Source organism: Pimephales promelas, chromosome 14 (genome assembly GCF_988280905.1).
Source record: "Pimephales promelas chromosome 14, fPimPro1.hap1.1, whole genome shotgun sequence".
NCBI classification, from domain to species: Eukaryota; Metazoa; Chordata; class Actinopteri; order Cypriniformes; family Leuciscidae; genus Pimephales; species Pimephales promelas.
Window position 1 is genome coordinate 26,827,883 of NC_142782.1, and position 16,543 is coordinate 26,844,425.

General features: G+C 35.5%; 3 protein-coding genes across 3 annotated transcripts; 1 reads left to right on the plus strand and 2 right to left on the minus strand.

Annotated features, from left to right (window-relative positions):
• Positions 1-321: 321 nt before the first annotated feature.
• dimt1l (DIM1 dimethyladenosine transferase 1-like (S. cerevisiae)) lies at positions 322-4,879 on the minus strand. Its single transcript, XM_039676019.2, has 12 exons — positions 4,690-4,879; positions 4,191-4,264; positions 3,978-4,064; positions 3,819-3,880; positions 3,638-3,731; positions 2,843-2,892; positions 2,422-2,545; positions 2,088-2,180; positions 1,948-2,012; positions 1,752-1,815; positions 1,251-1,357; positions 322-1,148 (listed from the first exon to the last, which is right to left on the minus strand). Exons 1-12 carry the CDS (start codon positions 4,745-4,747, stop codon positions 1,106-1,108), a joined length of 921 nt encoding a protein of 306 aa, XP_039531953.1. The 5' UTR covers positions 4,748-4,879; the 3' UTR covers positions 322-1,105.
• Positions 4,880-4,908: 29 nt separating this feature from the next.
• Positions 4,909-12,064, plus strand: pola2 (polymerase (DNA directed), alpha 2). Its single transcript, XM_039676007.2, has 19 exons — positions 4,909-5,036; positions 5,270-5,393; positions 6,404-6,528; positions 6,643-6,728; positions 6,825-6,882; positions 7,117-7,226; positions 7,455-7,648; positions 7,976-8,064; positions 8,184-8,336; positions 8,439-8,501; positions 8,600-8,654; positions 8,736-8,860; positions 9,016-9,054; positions 9,146-9,219; positions 9,314-9,422; positions 9,835-9,941; positions 10,920-10,976; positions 11,108-11,234; positions 11,332-12,064. The coding sequence occupies exons 2-19, from the start codon at positions 5,312-5,314 to the stop codon at positions 11,482-11,484; spliced, it is 1,806 nt and encodes a 601-aa protein (XP_039531941.2). The 5' UTR covers positions 4,909-5,036; positions 5,270-5,311; the 3' UTR covers positions 11,485-12,064.
• A 2,165-nt stretch (positions 12,065-14,229) lies between these two features.
• cenph (centromere protein H) lies at positions 14,230-16,536 on the minus strand. Its single transcript, XM_039675968.2, has 10 exons — positions 16,391-16,536; positions 16,175-16,297; positions 15,951-16,006; positions 15,725-15,761; positions 15,567-15,635; positions 15,432-15,488; positions 15,279-15,342; positions 15,105-15,156; positions 14,740-14,897; positions 14,230-14,611 (listed from the first exon to the last, which is right to left on the minus strand). The coding sequence occupies exons 2-10, from the start codon at positions 16,285-16,287 to the stop codon at positions 14,525-14,527; spliced, it is 693 nt and encodes a 230-aa protein (XP_039531902.2). The 5' UTR covers positions 16,288-16,297; positions 16,391-16,536; the 3' UTR covers positions 14,230-14,524.
• Positions 16,537-16,543: the final 7 nt, after the last annotated feature.

Here is a 16,543-nt window from a genome sequence, read left to right on the forward strand (position 1 = left end):
TACGCGGATATGACGCCATTGACTGGCGACTCCTCACCTCTGCCAAAGCTCTGCCTCTGCTCACATTCCTAGTTTCCTTGGTCAAAATCGCAATTTTCTCACGATTTACAAATAGTTGGAAACATTTGTGATATTGTAAGTAATCAACTAAACAAACTATATAACATTGTCCTAGTGGTTTTGGGATATTTTACTGCAAAAATCAGTGAGTTTTAACTGAGAGCGTGTTTGAACAGTTCAAAGTGATTCATAATAGAAAAACACTACTGAAAAGTCTCACATAGCGTGAGCAAAACAGTTTTAAAGCAATTTTACACAAAACACGATTCTTCGTGGTTTTATTATTTACACATGAAAGTTTACATAGTACACTCACATTAACTGTAGGTAGAATGTTAATAAAAATTTATTGGTAACACCTTGACAATAAGTTTCAACTTAACAGTTACTGCAATAACTAACATGAACTAACAATGAATAATACTTTTACAGCATTTATTAATTACAATTTTTATACAAGTTTATTTATTATAAACAAACTTGAATTAGAAATTAGTATAATTATAAATTAACAATAACCTTTATATGCTGTAACAATAGCTGCTCTCTGTTAGTTGACACTTAATGCATTATCTAATGTTAACCAAGTGAACTTTATTGTGAAGTAGTAATTAGCAGTTTCTTCCTCAATTTGACAGTATTGAGCAGTAGTGGGCATGATAGCGTTTTGTGTGTATACTGCTAAGATTGATGGGGATGAAGACTAATATTCTTTACAACAGTATCAGTTGTATCAAAAGTAAACTGGTGTACTCACAACTGATGAGTGCATATAAATGAAAGCTGTAAGAAGCCTTTACAAATGTCCTCTTCAAAGCTGAGAGGAATAAAACTAAAGTTTTACCTCAGAAAGTAGTCTGGAAATATTTCATCATTCAGCAAAGGCACAAAACATTGCTAGCCTGAGAGATTATGTGTCCCACTGCATGTCCATTGAAAAGAAATGCCATTCATTTCTTCACATGGATGAAAGCATTAACCAGAATACGACAAGACAGTGACATCACTTCCTGTCAAAGTAGTAGCTGTTCACTGTTCCTTAGTCTTAGGAGAAGTGTATCCCGGCAGAGTTGAAAGCATGAAGAAGCCTACCATAAAATATGGATGCAGAAAAAATGCTTAATGAAACGCCCTCCTAAAAAACAAACATTTAAAAGCATTTTTCATGGAGTGAAGCATGTCATACTTACACCATGAAATCATCAATATCCATGGAACGTGCCCTCTTTTCATTAAACTTCGACTCTTGAAGGATGCTATCAATTTTCTGAGTTATGTTGAAATCCTGTTGTACTTCCTGTAGTGCAAATTGGAAATGTATTTTAATATAATTGTGTATCAGGTCAAGTATAAAGTGTCTAAAACCTTGTTCAGACTGTCAGTCCAAATCCGATTTTTGTGCATATCCATTTCAAGCTAGCTACATTTATATATGGTTTGATTTCCTATTCAAATACCATTTCTGGGAATCCGATTCTGTCAACCATTCTCGATTTTGCAAAGCTTTTTGTTGTTGTTGTTGTTGTTGTTGTTTCTTTTGTTGCAGAAACACATGGTCATATCATACAAATCAGATCCGAACAGTTAGGATACAAAGTGTAGACAGTCAATAATTTAGATCCGATTCCAATTGGATACACAAATAATCGGATTTCAACTGACAGTGGATGTAGTCAAAGTGAAGCACTCACTATATTGTTCACAGAACAGTGGATTCTGTAATTCTTCTCTAATAATTGCTCAACTGCAGAAGACCTGCGTTGAAAACACAAAAACATCAATCCATTATCAAGACTGGCTATTTCATCATTATTATCATTATTATCATTATTCTTGAATTTATTACTATTTAACACTCAACAAAAACACAATTTAGTGGCATCTTACTTGAAAGCAGCACTGAGTGTTTTGTTCTTTCGGACAAATGCAATTCTGACAAGACCATCCCATTCCTTTAAATGTGGAAAAAAACGTTATATAATTTCCAATAACTGCACAGACAGTATACATTTTAATTATACACTTACCTGGAAGTTGACAGGTGGCGGAGGATTTTTGGGCTCTATCCTCACCACGCTGGACTCTACTTTTGGAGGTGGTCTGAAATTGTTCTTTCCCACCTTTAGAAGCATAACGTTTCAGTATCTCTACATATAACAGTTACATTTCCCACCTTTAGAAGCATAACGTTTCAGTATCTCTACATATAACAGTTACAAACCATGCATTCCAACAATGGATTTATCCATTCTCAAGCAGCAGTCATAACTTGTTACATTATACAGTAATGTACAAGAACAGTAAATAAATTAATACAGGAACCAATAGAAGTCAATTAATGAATGTTGGGACTCTCCGAACCTTCATGAGATGGTCCACGCGGGATAGGAGCTGTGTGTTGATGGAGAGTCGGCAGTATAGCTTGTCTCCAGGTTTAGCCACCAAACGCATGGCAAATTCTCTCTGAAACATCAGCACGGCACACCTACAGACAGAATAGATACAAAACTCATCACTATTACTGGCATAGCAATAAACTCATCCTCATCTAGCTCTGATCATGTTTTCACCATTTACGTTCCATTGTAATGCAGTGTGTTTTAACTGGTTTGTCAAGTCATAGAGAGTACAAGGGGAGAAGACAAGCCACTAGCACAAAAACGTAAATTGGCAAAAACATAACAATATGACAGCAGTAGGAATTAAAGTCCCATCGTTTGTTTTCTCTATACTGTACTTCCATTTAATGAATCAACCAAAAACAGTTTATCCAATTTCTTACCTAAAAAATGGCCTGTGAAGTAATAGCTTGAACACGAAAGGTGATGATATCTAGAAGGAAAAAAAACAAAATCTCAGTGTGATTAGCTGTGATTGGGTAACACTTTACACTAATTTGTAAATTTGTTAACATTAGTTAATAGGTAAACCATGTAACATTTTTGTTCAAAATTAACTAAATTTAAAGGACAACTCTGGTGCATTGGTACCTAGTCGACCATTCGCTGGGATTTGTTTTCATGATAATCGAATGTAAAGAGCTTTATCTCTAAAAACTGTTTAGCGTATAATGCTAGTATATAGGGCAAAGAGTAATGAAAAATAAAAATCGATAATTAACACTAACAAGGCTCAAAATAGCCCCACACTAACACGGTAACAAAATGAGGGTGCCTACATGCAAAACGAAGCATTTTTATTATTAAACAGGTGAGGAAGGTATTTTATTGAACAGATAAATTAAATTGCCATATGCATATAGCTTTCGAACAGAGTTTATTGTAAAACATTATCTATTGTGAAGCGTCATTTCATTATGGTTGTTGTAGAGCTGTGGCAGAATTTATCTTTTTTTTTTTTTAACTGCTAGGAGGGCAAAAAAGTTACATAGTGTACCTTAAACTATATTAACATTAAATAAAATGAAAAATACTTCTAAAGCATAAGCATTTATTAATCTCAGTTAATGTTAATTCAACATTTAGAAATACATTATTAACATCAAAAAGTTTATCTACTAATATTATTTAATGAGCTAACATGACAGCAACCAAAGAGAAACATTTCTGAGCAATACCTGATAAGGCAAGTTAGCCACGCACACGTCAAAAAAGGGGAGCTCCGTCTTTAGGACGTCCCCTATGAGGATCTGAAGCTTGTTCTGCATTGGACTGATCGAGAAAACAGATTTTACAATCAAACAGATGTTGAAGTTGTCGCTGGAGTTTTGAAAATGATAGCAATGAATGTGTATTTACGTGCACTGGACTCTTTTCTGAAGCTCAGCAACAAGCCTGGTATCCAACTCGCATGCAACCACCTTTGAATTATAGTAAATTAAGTCATTAAGTTTTGTTTGGGGGGGAAATCATCACTACTTTAACTCTAGCAATAAACATTCAGTGTGACTTATTTACTTTCTTGGCTTTCTCCAACAGCTTGACAGTCATGTTACCAGTTCCAGGACCAACTTCCAAAACCACATCTGTTGGTCTAAGTGCTGCCTGGAAAGATATTTTTGTATTAAATCAATATAACAATTATATTGTACCATGACAATGTGGTCAAGCATTCAGAAAGCTCATTCAGAAATTTGCCCCCCCAAAAAAGTCACATTCCACAGTACTGACCTTCTCTATGATGGCATTGACAATCAAGGGGTTTTTCAAAATATGCTGACCAATACCAGTATTGAACATAATTCCTGAAACACATGAAGAAACATAGATTTTTTTTCTGTATATTATTTATGGGTGGACTCAAATTGTACAGATGTGTGTCAAAACATAATCCCATAAAACGTTTTTTTATATATATATAATTTTTGAAAAATTAAATAAAATTCTGACAGTATTGTCTTTACAATAAAGCACATAAATTATATGTGTGTGAGATGAAAATGTGCTTAACTGTCATGAAAGTAAAGTCACAATGTTCTATGGTCAGAAAAATAAGCTTCATTTTAATTATGTGACCTGGACGTGTTGTTGACAGCTTTCTAAAGGCTCTCCCTTAATCCAAATTAGATTTATAACATGTTTAACGTTCACTTTCACGAAAGATCTCTAAGGGACAGACTTCATTAAATCGTCAGACAGCATGAGTACAAAACATCTCAAAGAAACCTACCTTGACTCTTCACCTCCTGATGTTTTCGAGATTTTTTCTCGGTTTTAACCTTCGGCATTTTGATAAGTAATAGCTGAGATTCCAACGAGTGAAATTTACTGTACAAATATGAGTATACGTTCAGGATATTATAAACACGTGTAGCACCAACAGTCTTTGGTTGCTTTCAGCTGATCGGATGGAAATTCGTGTAAAAGTCTCGAGCTCCCTCTGGCGTCCTGGAGGGCGCGTGGGGAAACCGGAAGTGACCTTTCAGAACTGTTTTGCTGGTACTTTTTCGCGGCAACCTAAACGTGATGCAAAGTCTGTTGAGAGGAATATGACAGCTGATTTTTGACGTATAGAAGGTAAACTTTCATATTATTGTATTATCCGTGTTAAAGATACAATTCTTAATTGGATTTCTATCTTTAACTGAATACAATTGTATTTAGGAAGCAAAATATGTTAAGTTATTGTATTTAGCGCCAGTCCAGTGAGAATCTAAAATGTCGTTCTGTTACAATTGCGATTAATGAAATGTGTGAATCGGAACGCGTAAATCTTATTGAAGGCGTTTCTATTTATTTTTGGTTTACAGATTTTTTTTAATAATTGAAGATCAGCGGAAACAACAACAACAATGGCATCAGTCACTGCAGAGGACATCAAGTCTGAACTGGACACTTTCAACATAGACTTCAACAATGACACTGTGGACAAAAGTAAACGTCAAGTTTCTTATTTATTGGTTTTTGTATATAAAATTTACATTGTTAGTATGGCATAATGCTCTAAAATATTAGTATGTGCCGTATTGTGAAAATATAAATGTGAAAAAAACAGTAACGTTACAATTGTGAAATGTTATTACAATTTAATATTATGGGTTTCTATTTCAATATACTTATATATAAAAAAAAAATACAAAGTATAATTTATTTTTGTGATGCAATTTTGAATTTTCATCAGTCAATACTCCAGTCTTCAGTGTCACATGATCCTTTAGAAATCATTCTAATATGTTGATTTATTATCAATGTTGGAAATAGTTGTGCTGCTTAATTATTATTATTTTTTAATATCTGATACTTTTTTCAGGATTCATTGATGAATAAAACGTATCAAAATAGAAAATAGAAATCTTTTCTAACAATATAAATCCTTACTATCACTTTTTAGCAATTTAAGACATCCTTGCTAAATAAAAGTAATAATTTATTTTTTTAAAAAGATGACCGACCCTAAACTTCTGAACGGTAGTGAACATTGTTCACAAGATTTCCATTTGAAATAAATGCTGTTCTTTTTCTTAACTTTTTATTCATCAAAGAATACTGGAAAAAAAGTTAAAATCAAATGTTATTAAAAAAATATATTAAGCAGCACAACTGTTTCCAATATTAATAATAAATCTGCATATTAGAAGGATTTCTGAAGTATCATGTGCCACTGAAGACTTAAGGGTTGATTAAAATTCAGCTTTGCATCACAGAAATAAATAATAGGCTATTTCAAAGTATATTCAAATCGAAAACCATTATTTTAAATTATGATAATATTTCACATTATTACCATATTTTCCATATTTTTGATCAATTTAAAACAGGCTGGTTTAGCATAAGAGACTTCTTTCAAACACATTAAAAATGTTTCCAAACTTTTGACCAGTACTAATAAATATATATATATTTACCTTACAGTGGTCATATGCTGTAATTATTCTTTCTTGTAGTGTTGGAGCAGTGTTTGTGCCACAGGCTGAAGGGGGATGAGATTGTATTCGAGTGGATTGCTTTCAGCACCTCTAAAAACCAGCTGCTACTCACTCTTGATAACCTGGACCAGTTTGAACATGAAGTTAGTACAAGGCCATTATAAACACATACTGCATAACACAGATATTCTGGGATCTCTTGAGATACCTTCATAAATAAGATACCTACTGTACATACTGTTTATGTACTCTTTCAGATACTGAACAAGAAGAAAAAGTCAAAAGGCTCATCAAAGGGAAGCCAGCTTAACAAAACTAGAGACATCAACTCTATCCAGGAACTGTATCCTTTTAGCTCACACCATCACTAGTTTTCATGTGACATCATTTCAGTTGGTCCCTAAATGTTCACAGTGGTCTTCTTAACAGAGTCTCACAGAATCCGAGCAGAAGAGGAAGAGGAGGACCTGTTGGATTCCTATTCAACACCTGCCAAGGTGAGAAAATGGAAGACCTCTCGCAAGGGCGAGACTTGGTGGAACAGAGAGATATGCATTATTGGTTCCCAATGAGAAAGTATTGTATAGCTCCGCTCTTACAATTAAATCAGCCTTAACCCAATTTTTATTTGACCTGCTGTAATTTGCAATATATTAAAATGTGCTTTCTTTGTAACTGGATTGGTAAGAAAGTGCAAATGTATAACTGTCTTCATCTCTGTGTTACCTCAGGGCTCTCAGAAGAGAGCGTTGACCACCCCAGAACATCCTCAGTCCAAGAGAGGTGTGGCCCGACTCGCTAGTCCCAGTCTAATGCTGTCACCTGCCAGCTTCTCACCAAGGTAACCAATTCACCAAACTTTTATTTACTGTAGATAGCTTTGAATATATGAGGTCTTTATAAGGCAAACAAACCATTAACAAAATCGCCAAGGCAACCAAAAGTTTGATCTCCCAGTAAGTACCCTAATATAAAGACAACATAGAATAATTACCATGACATGTCTTTTCACTTCAAGATGATACAATACATTTAATCTAATATAAAATTGTTTTATTTGTTTGTGTAGTGCAACACCTTCTCAAAAATATGGCATGCGTGGGGGACGAGGAGAGGTGGTTTCGTCGTTTGGGACGGTGCAGGGTCCTCGCTGGACGGGAAAAGGACAGACAAGTGTGAGGGTGGAAATGCTGGGAGGAGGAGACAATTCACTCATCAGCAGCTACAAATACATGTTCCAGAGACTGAGAGACGTGCGGGACGGTGAGTCAATGTTCTTATTGCTGCCGTCAGCTAGGGATGGAACGATTACCGCTTTCACGATAAACCACGATTAAATGTCCTCACGTTTAGTATTATCATTTAAAATTACCAGCATTTCTGCAGTACCGGTAGACAAGTCAAGATAGCGCTTTTTACAATGCAGATTGTTTCAAAGCAGCTTTACAGTGAAGCAGCTACAGGTAGTACAGAGTACTAGATATATTCAGAAATGAAATTCATTTTATATGTTTACAAATTGTATGTATGTTGTAATTGTATGTATATTACATGATATTCTTATACATTTATTTATGTTCTTGTCTGTAGTTCTGACTGAAAAGATTGAAGAGCTTGGAGAGGAATTGCGGAGTCATTTTAACATAGAGGAATTCTCTCCAGTTTCATTGCCAGTTCAGGTACAATCACATATACCATCATAATGGCTTAATTATTCATTATTAGTGATAAAAAAAAAAACTTATTTATGGAATGGTTTTGCTAAAGTTAATTTTGAAGTCTGCGTGCTCACTCTCAGGATAGCATCACAGTACTGGGGCAGGTGTGTTGTGACAGTAACGGGAAGCTCAATGCCCAGTCTGTGCTGCTGGAGGCCGGACAGGAACAGGGAGGCAGACAGGTGCCTGTGGATCTGTCTGAGCTCAAAGAGTTCTCACTCTTCCCTGGACAGGTGAGATATACACCTATTGGAAGCACATACTGCTTTTTTATGTAATATTTGATTACTAATCTTTTTTTGGGGGCGGGCATACATTCTACGGGTGTTTTGTAGGTTGTTGTCATGGATGGGATGAACACCTCTGGGGAGAAGTTTGTTGCTACCAAACTATACGAGGTATCTCACTAATACCTTTTTAGGTCAGACTTGTTTTAGGTTAAGTTTACAAATTGTTTTATTGATTATATTTATTCAGTGGTTTGTTTGTCCACTAGGGTATTCCCCTGCCTTTTTACTGCCCTTCTGATGTGAAAGAGGAAATGGATGAAGGTAAGATTGGTGAAAATGCATTAAGAACATTTCTGATGAGATCATGGCTCACATTAAACCCTTCATAACACACTTTTTCAGTGTCTGAGCCTGTGATGGTTATGATGGCTTGTGGACCGTACACCCCCTCTGAAAGTCTGACCTATGACCCTCTGATTGACCTCATTACTATCATCAATAAAGATCGTCCTGATGTGTGCATTCTGGTGGGTACAGCGTTATGCACATTTCTGTGTTGTTTAGATCCAACAACCAGCTTGTTGTGCTTGTGATAAAACCTCATTTATCTTTGCAGTATGACTGCTGTCAAAAAAGACATTTAAAAGAATGGCTAGTAATTAACTGTTTATTTATCTCATAGTTTGGCCCATTTGTTGATTCCAAACATGAGCAGATCGAGGTAAATCATATTTTGTATGCATTTGAAATTCCTTTATTAACAATTTTTCGTCATGGCCACAAATTTAAACACTTTTTGCCTTTTTTAACAGAAAAACCAGGTAACGGAAACATTTCAGTCCATCTTCAAGAGATGTGTGGACAGCATAGTGGAAGGAACCAAAGGGTGTGTGTCTATATATATTTTTTCACAGCTTTAAAGAAAGTGCTGCTCACCAATGTATTGTTGTGTTTTCAACACTTGCATTCTTTTACTATAGGTCAGGATGCAGGTTGGTGTTTGTGCCATCTCAGAGGGATGTCAATCATCATTACATTTATCCTCAGCCACCCTTCAACCTGACCAACCTTAGCAAAGATGATACAGCGGTGAGATGATTAGCTAAATTCTCTGTTTATTTGAATGTATGTGCCTCTCTTTCTTCAGATAAACACTAGCAAAGATTTTTAGGACAAATAATCTGAGCACATTTATTGCAAGTGAATGGCTGCTTCTCCATTGATGCTTGAAAAAACACACACTGCGATTGTGACTGACTCATCCACTGTGGTCAAATGGCTTATAATGTCCAGTACTCCCCTACCATTGTTTTAGTCCTAAAAACTTAGTTTGTGTTTTTCTGAAGAAAGAAAGTAATACTTTAGGTATGGGGTGAGTAAATCGTAATATTTTAGGTGATCTGTCCCTTTAATTCGAAAAACAAGATTTTATTCAGTTATATATCTTATACCGAATAAGTTCTATTACTTCTCTTGTTCAATACTAATTTTCCACCCTTAGCGAGTGACCTTGGCGAGTGACCCCTGCACGCTCCTCATTGGTAATGTGACTTTTGGCCTGACATCTACAGACATTCTGTTCCATATGGGCGCTGAAGAGATCAGCAGGTAAAACCACTGAACAAACTGGTAATTATAGCATGAACACAGCCTACAACGGACATGTACATTTAAACTGTGGCTATTTTATGCCGACACTGAACGATATATTATTATATATTCACACTGAATGAATTTAGGCCTGATTTTCGCTCGCCAATAGGTTTTGGGAGGTCGCACAACAAATGCCCGAAATCACAGGTAAATTGTTGCTCGTTCACGTGAGTGACAATCACGCAGTGCGAATTATCAAAGACGTGATCTGAGAGAATCGCCGACGAGTCGCCTACACCCGTGACATATTTGGCATGCTAAATATCTGGAGCAGTCAGCGATTCAAATAATCTGTTAATAACTCCTGCATAATTTTTTTTTTCTTGACTGACAAATTGAATCGCAAGCTTCTTGCAGGCTATAATTTTTAAAGTCCCCGTGAACCGGAAGTTGCAAACGATTTTTTCTCCAGTGCTGTGACGTATTTCCAAGTTAAACGGAATATTGAACAGAGGGCAGGGTTTTACTCTAGCGCTCCTCCTCTCCATCTCTCACTCATAGCAAACTAACGGTTTGAGGGGAGTGGTTAAGCGTTTCCCCACCCAAACTGTGAAACCTACGTCATCAGAAAAAGAAACGTTCCAGACCGGAAGTAACTTTTCAGATTTTGATTAAAGATTACCAAGGTAAAACATTTTTTAAATATATTTTTACTTGCACGGATTAATTGTTCACCACAAGACTAGTAATATGCGCTAACAAAGTAAATAGTTTCAATTTTGATTTCACGGGGACTTTAATAACAATTTTAGTCTCGTAGTCATGCAGTGTGAAAAGAACAGTGACCCGACTACTTTTAAAATCGTGCAGTGTGAACTCGGCAATAGGAAAAAAGAGTAAAAGAACTTTTGTATAAAGTGTACCATTTTCTGATTCATTATGTGATTGACGTTCATTGACAGAAGCACTGATTTGTCATTACCGTTTTTGCAGTGGCACTGGCACGGAGCGTTTCTCACGGATCATGAAACACATGTTGACCCAGAGAAGGTTTGTAGAACATTTCTTATCTTTAAATGAAATGACTTCGGAGTAGCAGTAAGCTGTTTGTCTATACTCTTCTTTGCTGCTACAGTGATACAGTATGCAGTTGTAAATCTTTTGTTTATTTGTTCTTATAGCTACTATCCTCTATATCCCCCCGTGGAGGAAGTTAACATGGATTATGAGAAGTTTCAAAAATTCTGCCAAATGTACATCACACCTGATATTCTTATTGTTCCTTCTGAACTTCGGTATTTCATCAAGGTAAATCAGTCATATTTCAGAAGAGTTTATTTATATACCATGTAAAAGAATGTTTTATTTCAATTCGGACTGAAACTAATTTGCCGTTATTTTCCAGGACGTTATTGGCTGTGTATGTGTCAATCCTGGCCGTCTCACTAAAGGACAGGTGGGCGGGACTTATGGACGTTTACTCGTTCAGCCGAACCCTGTGCTGGTGGATGGGAAGAGAGTGAGCCCATGTATAGCAGGACAGGTGGTGAAAATATGATATAATCTACCTTTTCTACTGCTTAAACTTTATTAAATCTTGTCTGTATTAAATCTTTTCACTTAAAGTGGATGGAAAATAAAATGCTTTGTAAAAGGCTGTTTTGTCCAGTTAATGTCTAGTTACTATGTTAAAACTGATCTTACACATTCTCTATTGTGAACAATTTATAAGTGCATGTTATTCCAAAATAAATTATCTTTAAAGGACACCTATTATGCCCCTTTTTACAAGATGTAATCTTGATCTCTGGTGTCCCCAGAATGTATTTGTGAAGTTTCAGCTCAAAATACCCCACAGTTAATTTATTATAACCATTTGAAAATATAATTTTTGGGGCCTGTTTAAAAATGAGCTGTTTTGGTGTGTACTACCTTAAATGCAAATGAGCTGCATATCTCCACCCTGCCTTTGGAAGAGGGCGTAACTTGATACCTATGGCAGTCAGTAGTAAGCAGAAGGGCTGAGAGAGTGAGAGAAACCGCTGTTTTGAATGTCATTCAGCGTACGTTTGAATCGGAATATATAAACAGTACGAAGAGAGTCCGGCAGAATAAACACAAATGAGAATGGACCAGTATGTCTCGGTATGGTTATTTGATACATTTATGTACTTATAGAGCTGTAATCGCGTCCCCTTTGAAATTATGGATGTGCAACACACAGACACACAAACACTAACATTGGAGCAATTTTTTGAAACTACATACTGTGATAAAGTTTGCTACGTACTTATGCGAGGGACCTGTTGCGTTATGTTTACATTACTTGTCATTCTGTGGCAAATGTGAGAAGATGGCTACAGAGCAAAAACATATGGGTGATTCTTTAACTATGGTACTTTTCTTGTCCCTGGATGAAATAATAAAATCTAAAAAAAACATTTCTTCTTTTTTGTTTTTGTCAGACTTACTTCACCCTAAGGGGAACTTATAAAAAATGTATCATGGCTCAATCATTCTTTTTATTATATAATATGAGGCCTTTTATGCATGATTTTTACTGTTTTCCCTCAGTCTCTAAGCCAGACTTTGTACCGCTTCAACCTCGCTTAATTCTAAATTAAATATTTAAATAATGTAGATTTTAAGTACAAATTATAAAATAATGTCTATGTCAATTATACATATTATATATTGCAATATTTATTCACATTTTCTTATATTTTTCATAAGTAGAACCCTTGACCCTTGGGTTCGCAATCATTTCCACCACACTGTACAAAATAGAATCCTGGGATCATTGTTTTAGGTTTGTAATGTATACTTAGTAACCATTGCAATAGAAACTCCACAGTGTGAAAGGGTGACCTCTTTAGGGGGTAACGAAAAGAAGAAAAATCAAGGTAAATATGACTAAAACTGAGAATATGTTTATTGGCCGTCATTTCCAAACGGCTCATAGACTCGTGGACATAAAAATAACTGGATAAAATTAATTTAATAATGTATAATTTGTGTATATTTAATGCTAACTGTAAAACTAATATCAACAGGCTAACATAGCATGATATTTTAGAGGGAAAGGGGGGAAATGTCATTTACATTTAAGGTAGTAAGAAATATTTTATTATTTATTATTGCTACAACATTGTTGGTAAATAAGAGAACTTGGGCATTTTCTTGTCAGATAAAAATGCCTATATATATATATATATATATATATATATATATATATATATATATATATATATATATTATTCAATACAAATCATCGCACCCAACTTAAGGGAAGGTTTCTAGACAGATTGAGAAACCAACTGATACTAAAAAAAAAACTGTTTGTAGAAATGTTTTTATTTTCTGAAACTGTCTAGCTCAAAGAGTACCATAGTTGGACAATCACCCATATATGCAGTATATATATTTTTAAACGTGTGGTTAGTTACACATTATACAAACAAGGTTTAAATTATATACACAGGCATCCTGCGACGACGACGACGACAACAACTTTAGACGCCTTTGACTGAAATGACTATTTGCTCAAAAATCATAAAATACACTTACTGTTACTGAAGGTGATGGTGGATCTCAAACAGTAGACGACGATCCACAGTTGAGGATTAACTTTGAAGCAAGACCTGCTTTCAATTGACCCTCGTTCACAAAACAGTCATAAAATGATTCGCTCATAAACTTATTTACGAAGGAAAGGCGCCACTTAAACTTCCAAAATACAATACATTCACTGTGTTTTCAGTGGCTCTGATGTCGGAAATAAGTGAAAACTACTATGTATGTCAGTATTGCATCCCATTCCACAACATAACACTTACGTTTCCAAAAGACATTTTGGAAACAATGGAGGATCAGGTGTTCAGATCACCGAGGGCGGGGTCTATTCCACAACCACTGTCAATCAAACCCCTTGCTCAATTCTACATCACAAAGCGTTGAATCTTAGAACAGCTCGTTCTGAGACAGTGCATTATGATTTATTGAGATTGTAAAAAAACACTGGGTGGATTTTTATCATTCTAGTGGGGTTTTGCTCACACACTGCCAACACACATTTATGTTCAAACACCATGTAAAAGTGAATTTTCCATAATAGGTGCCCTTTAAAATTTAATGAAAATGTAAAAACTTGCTATTCCTTTTTTCCATTCGGCTGATGTTACAGCAGACCGCACAAGCTATTGATTAATATCAATCAAAAGCCAACTAGCCATAAAGGCCGTTTTTCTTATTGAATAACTTGTTACATGCAAATGCATGATGTTACAGAGATAAAACTTGTGAACATGGTTCCATGTTACTTTTATTAAGCATCAGTTTGAAGGTCATTTTATCTGTAAATGGAGTTGCATTTAATCTAATATATACCTCATACCTCATTCAGGATGTTTCTAAAATATTTTATACGGATTATATATAAAATGAGCTGTTATGAAAATCTTAAATATGCATTGTGCATGTTTCAGTGAAACATTCTTGCCATTGTCCTTAACATAAATGTACAAGAAACCATTACACTGAACATGCTAACAGGTGAACTATATACATTAATCAGAGAGCTGTGTTCAAATAGGTCTTCTTTAGTTAGGTATGTTCTCTAGTCCCATCGCAATGTCTCTTAATTTAGGATCATCCCTCCAGTTGACTTTACTGGCCAGTATAATTCCCTGAAAAACAAGATTTTTTTATCACAAAGAGGTTCAAAATGCATTGTGATCCTAAAAAAACAATAACAAAGCAAGGGTGAAACAAAGATGAAGAAAAGTACACAAGCAAACATTGAGATGCCACGTACCCGGAGCACATTTTGTAAAATGGTGGTGACTTTCTGGTATTTCTGTAGAACCGCTTCAGCTCTTTCCTTGGCTCTCTGCTGAACCTCTCCCTGATTTTCCTTCGCCTGTTTCAACTCATTTATCTCCAGCATTTTTTTCTTAATTCGTCCTTTAAGCTCTAGGAAAACATGAATGAGATATGGTTTCTACTAACCTGCATAATGAAAACGTGAGAATAAGCTTTCTCTCTTTTTTAAACAATTTGACCCCTCAGATGTTGCATCAAAATATAACATTAACCAAGGTTGCTTTCATTTGAAAAACCAGAGCAGAAAATACAGTGTCTGAAAGGTCTATATGATTTCATCTGGGTCTTAGTAAGTACCAAGTCTCTCCTTTTGAACATCTGTGATCTGGTCCTGAAGCTCTCGTGTTTCCTGGAGGGGAAAAAAAGCAATTAAGAATTACATGGCCATAAAAACATTTAAAATTTGAATTATTCAAATAAATGAAAACGATTTTTTTTCTAAAACCTATAGCAGAACAGGGAATGTCCCACCTTTAAGATTTTCAAGGTCTTTTCACACAGCTCAGTGTTCTGATTGGTCAGTTCCTTTAGTGCCCTGTATGATGAAAGATCATTGCCTTACTGTTAGGACAACTGGATATCGGACTTCATAGATCAGATGTATTTAAATTAAGATTCACTCACTCAGAATCTGCATCATTCTGAATCATCTTTTCAATGATGGCATTCCAAATCTGCATTCTAGAACACAAAAACATTTTAACATGGACACCATCAGAGATTGTACTGCAAAAAAGGTTGATACCACAGCATATTTACCTATTTAATACCAGTGTTTTGTTGAAGTATGAGAGTCTTGCCTGCTCTATTGCACTCTCATACTTGGATCTACAGATTGGTAAAAAGATGAATGTTGGATTATTTCATAACATACAGTATAAACATAGAGATGTATTAATAAATTCAAACACACTTACAAATCTGCATCAGCTTCACATGACTCTTTGTGTTTTCCTAAGAATTAAACAATTATCATTAGCAAAATTATTAGTGGATAACCTTTAGTCACATATATATATATATATGTGTGTGTGTGTGTGTGTGTGTGTGTGTGTGTGTGTGTGTGTGTGTGTGTGTGTGTGTGTGTGTGTGTGTGTGTGTGTGTGTGTGTGTGTGTGTGTGTGTGTGTGTGTGTAAGCTTACCCATGCTGACTTTAACGTTCATTTCAAAACACTGATTTTCCATTATTTCTTTCATTCTTGAAAAAAACAAGACATACAAGAAACAGAATGAGCACAATAACACTGTTATCTGTAACATGCTGTATATACATAAAGTTGTACACAGTTAATTTGTACTCGTCGAATTGGTGCAAGACGATAACAACAAAACATACAACTAAAACAATAAAAGAATGGAAAATCACTTTAGCAAACGTGTGGGTGTCACTCCATCAGAAGTGGATGATGGATCAGACAGGGCCATTATTTCAGCAGGGTCAGTATCTGAGGAGGGTCCATCATGGCTACTGGAACTCATCTTTGTATGTCTGTGCATAGGGGGGACACATAATCCTATTCAGATATCTGTTGAAGAGACCACAGACATGAAACGTATATAAATTAAAAACTGTATCACTTACTGTCGCTTCCGGTTCTTGCTCTGGATGTTTTTGTTTACTAATATTACTGTTTTTGTAACAAGATTCCAAGCCGCAAACAAACGAAACTGCCGCCAGGAAGTCTTGGCGTCACGTGACAGTCATGTGACTTGGTGATCCACAAATCCCCGCCCA